A 7,701-nucleotide genomic window follows, 5' to 3' on the forward strand; every position below is an offset into this window, starting at 1 on the left:
CTCCAGAAATGACTTAAAACTTGGGACAAAAGCAAAAAAAACCAAAAACCCAAACCTGGAGTTATTCATTTAGAAAATGTCATGCTGCGAGTGAACAAAGGCCATTTTAAATGGGCAGTCCCCAAGGGAGCTAAACACTGGCTTGCTCATTCACTCTAAATTCTCACCTGAACTTCCATAAATCATCAGGCCCTGTGAGCAGGAGAGGATGGAGGATGGCAGATAGGAAGCTGGCTGATAGCTTTGGCGTTCCTTGCAAAATCAGCCCCGCGGCCAGCGTTTGGTGGAGAAAACAGCTGTCCAGGTGCTGCCCGGTACTTCAGCCTGTCGGAGGTTTGTGGAAAATACTAGACATCTGTTGCAGTATGTGCTGGCTGTTCTGGGCAGGAGAAATGGAAAAAAACCCCTCTGTGCTAGCATTATTAATTAGAGATAATAAGGCACACGGCTGTGCGGAGGAGGCCTGAGTGCCTTCTGGGCCTCGGACGGATGGGGTGCTGGGTGGGGTGGGGGTGTCCGGCAGAGCTGCCGTGGACAGAGCAGTGATGGCTGCAGGGGCGATGGCTGGGCTGGCGGAGGGGGGTGAGACCCAGCCTGGGCTGTGTTGGGGTCTTCCCCCACCGCGCCCTGTGCCTCCGTGGGGTTTGTCTTGGTCCTTGTTCTCCGTACCCTCTCCTGGGGGGGCTGAGGGCCCGGAATGGCCCTTTGCAGTCATCGCTGGGGCCGGGCAGAGAAAGGAGAAAGAAGGGGGCAGAGAGAAATGGAGCTGGGCGATTTCCCGGTCTGGATGGATGTGGGTAGTTGCTGTGTAATCACGTTTGCGCAGGGCATGGGCAGGCAGAGGGGACATTGGCAGCCGGTGCTGACTGGCACGGCTCCCCCGGTGTCCCTGGTGCTTTGGGGATCGCTCTCAGCTGAGGATCTGCCTCAGAGATGCACCTGTAAAAGGAGAGAGCTGAAAAGTGCCGCAGATCAACTTTCCCTCTGGTTTATGGCTGTAATCCTCCCAGGCCACGTGTGCTGCCCCTCACGTAGCTGACCCCTCTCGGTCCCCCAGCGCTGGCGGTTCCTTCTGGTGTCGTGCTCCCCTCTGCCTCCCCTCTCCCACGGGAGCTGCCCTCGCCGGCCAAGGGACACGGCGGGCGTACGGCTATCCATGAATCCATGCTGTATTCCAGCTGGCCGTGCATCCTACCTCTCCCTTCACCTGCACGGTTTCTTCCCTTCCAGAAGAGGAACAGAAGGGCCCCTTTGGTACTGCTTTGTCACCCTGTGTCCGGTGACACCTGGACCCCGAGGGTGTTTGCCATTAACTGGAGTGAAACCAGTAACTCGCTTTTTTTATTTGATGGTTTTAGTTGCTGGTTTTCTGTAGGACAGACGGGAGAAGGGCAGTGTTCAGCAGAGCTCTGGCAGTCCCTTGTCTGACCGATGCCTTAGCTGGACTTCAACCCGCAGAGTGGTCTCTCAGCCCTTGCCTAAAGTGCATCTCCTCTCCTGAGGCCCAGACTTCTCCTGAAATAACATTACTTGCTCCACTTGAGGCATTAACCTCCTTCCATGCAAGTGCTTTACTTCTGGATTTGTCACCTGGGTCCTGGATGTCCTTCCATCTTTCTCTCTTCTTCCAAGTTTTCCTTTCAAAGAGCTAGACTTCCACACCTTCTCAACGTGACCTGCCTGCTCACTCCTCTTGAGCCTCTGAATTATTGAAAAACAGGAAAAGACAAAACAACCCCTTATCATGGACGTTGCGTGTTGTCCACGCTTCACTGGAAAATGGCCCCCTTGGATGCATTTTCCTGTCTGTCCCCCCCATGCCTGTGGTGAGCTGTGCTGCTCTCCGGGGATGCGCGGGGCATTGCCCACCCTGCAGCCCATGTACCTCTAAAATATCCTTGGAGCCACAGCCAGCCCTGACCGTTTGTCTAGGTACGGGGAGACGGACAAGCCTAGGGAACCACAGGAGCAGCTAAACCTGCTCCGCTCCCTCCTCTGCATTGCCACGGGAGCCAGCCGCAGCCCGGAGAAGTTTGGAGCTCTGTCGGGGGCTGCGGTTGTCTGGAGGCATCTACAGAAGGGGCTGACACTGCTTTTGTGCAGCCCTCGGACACCTCAGAAATGACTGTTCCTCTTCCTCTGCAGGTGAATCTGGTCCTGAATGAAGGGAAATCCCTGGGCCTCATGATCCGAGGAGGGGCAGAGTATTCCCTGGGTATCTACATCACTGGTGTAGATAAAGGCTCCGAAGCAGAGAGCACTGGCTTAAAGGTAAGAGTGACCCCGGAGTGGGCTGGGCTGGGACGTAGAGCTTTACCTGCGGTGGCTGCAGGGCCACATCGGCACATAACTGCTGCTGGCCCTAGCTCTCTGCCCCCGGCCAAGCAGGGCTCTCGATGGAGAGGTGAGCATTGCCTTTCTGGAGATGGCTTTTCAGGGCAGGTTCTTTGGACGTTTTGGATACTAAACCTAAAGGGAGCAAGGTGGTTGTGCAGAGAGAAATGCAGCCTTACAACTTCTAGAGTAGATTGTGCTTACCTTCTGCCTTAGCACACCCCTACACCTGATTTCTCCCCTATGAGATAGCCTGGGTGTGGTTTTGGTGTAGATATCTAAGAGTGCAACCCAGACCTGGCAGGTGAAGAAAGTCACTCTCACCTCCCTGAGCTGGCAGGGAGGAGTTTTCTATTAAAGATCCTGGTCCTGTGCCCTGTTCCTGCATCTCGCATCCAAACCCATTATGTTTGGAGCCAGTGTTTTGCACAAGGTGCTCTTAGCCTGCCTGCAGGGAGTGTGTTTAGCTGCCGCGATGAGAGGAGGCCAGGCTTGCTGCGGTGGGAGCAGGTGTGTGCTGGTTTCCTCCTGCAGCACTGGCATTCACAAGGATCATGTCTTAAGAAGCAGAAACAGCAGGATCACCCTCGGGGGTAGAGCAGAGCTGATCTATCAGCTGCCTAAGTTGGTGTGACCTCCAGGTATGTCAGGCTCCCTCCATAGTCCAACAGATTCCTAAAGGATGCTCCGTGATTTGGCTGGGCCCTTCTGGGCCTACACTGGTCCAGAGTTGGCTACAGTTTGGCTGCGGACCTCTTGTGAAGCAAGACCCTGCATCTCTTTCATCCCACCATGTACATGTGCACACACATCATGTCCAAGCTCCTCCAGCCTTCCCTGCTGTACCGAGTCTCAGAACAGGAGGGGACATCCTGGGACATCAGCTGTTCCTGGAAGGGGCATTTAGGGTTAAAATTTTATATGTTCTAGGATGTTCACCATTAAAATAAGTTGAAAAGGGAGTCATTGGACTTTGGGTATATCTCTGTGCTGCACATGAATGGGGCATGTTTGAAACTCAAACTCTGCAGGCCGTAGCATTTTTCTTCATCACTCGAGATTTCTTTTCTGGTGTGTTTTTTCTCTCTAAACAACCCAACTCCCTGTGACCACATCGTGCCCTTTTTGCTTCCTCCAGTGCAATCCCAGGGGCTCTGAGAGATGGTTCTTTCCCTGCTCCTTGTGTCAGTCAAGACTTGATGGTTGTTCAACTCTAACGTTCTCTCGATCCCCTGAAATGGTGCTGGGCTGCTGAGGACTGAGGGGTAATCCACTCTGACCCCCTCTCTGTATTATGAAGTGATAACATTTCTCCCTTGATCAGCCCTGGAGAGTTTAGGGCTAAGCCTTCGACTTTGCTCCAGTGGCCCCATAAGGTCACTTAAATCTGTCAAGGCTGGTAGCATGAAGTGGGTGGACAGTCTGGTGGAGAGGGCTGAGATTTGGGCTGGGACAGATGCCATCCTGTCCTTCGAGTTGGTTTGGCACAAAACCCTGGGCCCATCCAGCTGGGCACTGAGGTCACCAGGGTTCCCTTTATAGACAAAGGAGAACGAGGAAGACGTTGGCAGGGGTAATGCGACCCCTTCCGAACTTACTTGTCTGCTGCAGGCTCCTGTTTCTCTCTGCTGACTCTTTTTGACACACAATGAAAATGCTGAACTTGGAGGTTTGGATCGATCAGAGCCTTGGTCTCTCTCTTGATCCCTAGCAGGGAAATGGGGTTTTAGACCCTGCCATACGAGAGGGTCACTTGGGCACTAGGGACAAGGAGCTGTGGGAGCATCCTAGGGAGATGGCTGAGTGTTTCTCAGGGCAGCAAGAAGTGAAAGCTGTTGCTGGAACCTCCCTGCAGACCATCTTTCTCTCCCAGAGCCTACGTTATTCCTCTGGGCTGGCCACCTCGCAGCCACTCTGCCTGCACACCCGACCAGGGTACACAGCCGTCTCCCAGGGATGTCAACTCATGCCTGTTCATTAGCGCAAGGTCGTGGTAAGAGGCAGCAGGGGAGGATTTCAAGACAGAGATGCTAAGAGGCACACGACAATTTCTGCCTAATAGAGCTGGAAAGAGAGGGACCGGCTCGAGCTGCCCCGGGCATCACACGGATGACTTTGCTGAGTCAGAGGACCTACTGTCGAAGCAAGCCTGTTTGTCCCCGACGCCTGCTGACCCTGTGCCAGAGTGTCAGACTCCATCTCATAAACACCAGAAACTGAGAGATTAAAGGCAGGAAAAGAAAAAGGAGTTGCATTGTTTTCCTAAAGTTCTTTCTGTTTGTTTCGTGTTTAGTACTTCCATACTACTCCAAATCCATCTCTTCGCTGCATGGGGGAAATTGCTGCTTTTCTTGGTTCAGTCCACCTGCCCATGAGCTCAGCACAGCTAACGTCGTACTGCAAAGTCGCACACGCAGGAAAAGTCACGGCAGCATAACACACGGCTTTAGCCCTCTGCCTCTCATTTCACGCCTGCTGGGAAGGCAAGAAAACCATCACACGCACGCTGTAGTCAAAGCACGTGGAGCAGTGCGTGCTGCTCCCCTCCATCCCTGCCAAGCAAGGTCCCCGCGCCGTAACAATTGTTTGCACACCAGAGCCTCTGCTTATTGATTCTTCCTATCTCTCTCCTTGCTGTTCTGTTTTCCAGTAACTGATCTGTGCGTGCCAGCCGGCTGATGCTTTTCTGAGTGTCAGGCTTTATGTGATTTCAGATACGCACAGACACTTCCCACCCTGATTTGTGTATGCTGCAGGCCATAAATTTAGAACTGCTTAGAGGTTTGGAGGTAAAAAAAGGCCTTTTATGTTCTGCTGTTAGACACGGTCGGGTGTGGATTGCATCCCCACGCTCCTTACACTGCTCCAGGTGGTGGTGGAAGGGATGTGATACCGGGAGGAGGGACGAACTAATGGGTAAATGTACTTTCCAGGTAATCCGTTGCTCCTTAAAATAGAAAAATGTTGGGTTTGATCAATGTGGGCTCAACCCAACTTCGCTGGGTCGATGGGAAGGTTCCCGCTGACTTCCCAGGCAGTGAATACTTCTGTGGGTTTTGCTGCTTTCACTGAGTTTGTTAACAGAACTGTTTGAGTTGGTTCTGCCAGGCTTTTCGTTTTAGCGAAAAAACCTTCTTGTATCTATGGCACCAAATCAGAATTTTTGAATGTTTTAATAACATGTTTTACATTTCCCTTAGATTTTGATTAAAGGGCAAACAACGTGGTATTGAAAGCCCATTAAAACTAAGGAAGTTTCTCTCGGGCCCGAATGCTAAGCTGGCTTTTGCCTGCTACAGAAACAGGAGCCGAGGTCCTGAGAGGTGGATCCCAGAGGAGATCTGCTGGTGCCAGTTTGGGTACCGGTGCTCTGCTCCCTCCGGCTTCATGGCCACGAGGCAGAGCAGCCTGCAGGTGCCAGCAGAAAACAGCCTGGATCCCTGCAGTCAGTCAATAATTAAATATTCATACCCTTGGCCTTGGCCTTCCTTATGTTTATTCATTCATGAAACTTTTGACAATGTGTTCTTTGGGCATGTTTTAAAATACGCTGCCTTGGTGTAAGTTCTCAGACTGAAAAAGTGCCGGTTAGCAGAGGACTGCAGAGGAGGAACGTGAGGCAGTCTTGTTTGCTGTCGGCTTCTGTCCCTCCTGCCTCCTTCGTGACATTCTCAGCGATGCTGTACAGGAGCTGAGCTTGTTCTGCTGACGTTCATGGCTCTGCTCATCCCGATTTCTTCCTTGTTCGTTTTTTCTGTGGTGTATTTCGTCAGGATGTTTGTTTTTTTTTTTTTTTAAGTCAATTTTTTTTTTTCTCTCCTTGACCTTTACATCAGAAATAGCAGATTTCAGGTAGCTTTCTTTGAACAAACAACTCAATATTGAGTTCCCAGAACAAAGGCTGCAGTAAAAAGAGGCCACCATGATCCGTGTATATCCATATACAACAGAAGGAGAGAAACGGAGAGACTATAAATAGGAAGAGGTGAATGATTTTACATCATCGGTGGCAGTCACAGCGCTGCCTCTTGAAAACTGGCTTGTATTTTGAGGTCTGCATGTAGATAAAGCTACCGAGAAAGAAAAGATAAAAAAAGAGCCTCGTGGCTGCCTCGGGGTCTGGGGAAGAAGCTGTATAGCGAGAAATTCGATGAGGAGGTGCGTGGTTGTGGTACGCAAGGTGAACCGTTCGCGGGAGGCGTTGTGGAGTGGTCCTTCAAACGATGTCACCTTTATGGGGATGGACATTGCTTAAATTGCTTTTCTTCTGGGACCCGACCAGAAACCTCCCCGCAGCAGTGCCGAAATCACTGCCTATCCCAAGAGACAATCTTCTCTCCTTGTATGCTTTCATTTCCAGCCTGGATCTGCTTTGTTCCTTACATTTGTATTGCAAGGTGTTTGGGGCAAAGAACATGTTTTCAGACAGCACTTGGCACCCGCTGTTCCCTTGCTTTACTCCCAAATCTGTCTCTGCTCCTTCCAAGAGGCTGTGTTGGCCTCGTTGGACGTGGATCATCTGCCCTGACCTGTTTCCCTCCTGGGGAAGCCAAGTACCTCCTTATTTTTCTACGAGTCTTAATTTGGTCATTTCCAAATTGATTCATACTTTTTCCTGCCCCTATTTTTAATTTCTTACGGTCTGCTTTTGGTAATTATTTGTGCTAGAGAGAGACTCCTTCTACTTTAGTGGTATCCGCAAGTGTAATTTAACCTCTCTTCTAGCACATTAGTGGCATTAAATAAGGCTAGTGCTAGTGCCAAACCGTTTGGCATCCTATTAGCCCTGTTATTCCCAGCTCAATTTGGTGTCATTTAACATTTAACTCATGTTTAAAATCTCTCACCTATTTTTCTGTCTGCGTGACTGAATTTCTCCCAGAGCCAATTTTGATTATTTTTAAGAGACTTTAGGTGCTCAGAACCCTTGTCTTAAGCCCATTAAGTTTCTCTTGACTGCACCTCCCTTTCCCATGCTATTCTCATTCTCTCCAGACAGAGAAGGAGCCAAGCCTGTCGTCGAGGTGTTATATCTGAACTCCGCTTCTTGTCTGCGGTCTGTCACCTTTTGCGTGTCGTGTTCAGCCCCTGCATTTCAGGGTAGATTTTCCCCTAGGAAATGAGAATAATCCCATTTTCAGAAGTGGTCAGGCACTCAGCAGCTCCTGCTGTGTCCCCCCACTATTAGCTGAGCACAGGGCAATAATTTTTCTGTGTTCTATGATAACTTTTTTTGTGTGTCTGATTATTGCTTCTTTATTCTGTGCTGATTTGGAGCTGTGCATACAGCAAATAATTTGCCAGGGTCAACGTTTGTTTTAATAGATGGTTCTTTTGCATCTCTGCAGTCTTTTGTTACCTTTCTAG

At 50.5% G+C, this 7,701-nt stretch overlaps 1 protein-coding gene across 1 annotated transcript in view; it reads left to right on the top strand.

Annotated features, from left to right (window-relative positions):
- The window catches only part of DFNB31 (deafness, autosomal recessive 31), a gene marked incomplete at both ends in the record, with an annotated part of 33,779 nt that overhangs the window by 9,249 nt on the left and 16,829 nt on the right, over window positions 1–7,701 (top strand). The window contains one exon of the mRNA XM_009700645.1: window positions 2,146–2,271. Within this exon, the coding sequence (XP_009698947.1) occupies window positions 2,146–2,271 (126 nt within the window). The remainder of the gene's footprint in view (window positions 1–2,145; window positions 2,272–7,701) is intronic.

The sequence above is a fragment of the Cariama cristata genome, unplaced genomic scaffold (assembly GCF_000690535.1).
Source record: "Cariama cristata isolate BGI_N322 unplaced genomic scaffold, ASM69053v1 scaffold295, whole genome shotgun sequence".
Taxonomy (NCBI): domain Eukaryota; kingdom Metazoa; phylum Chordata; class Aves; order Cariamiformes; family Cariamidae; genus Cariama; species Cariama cristata.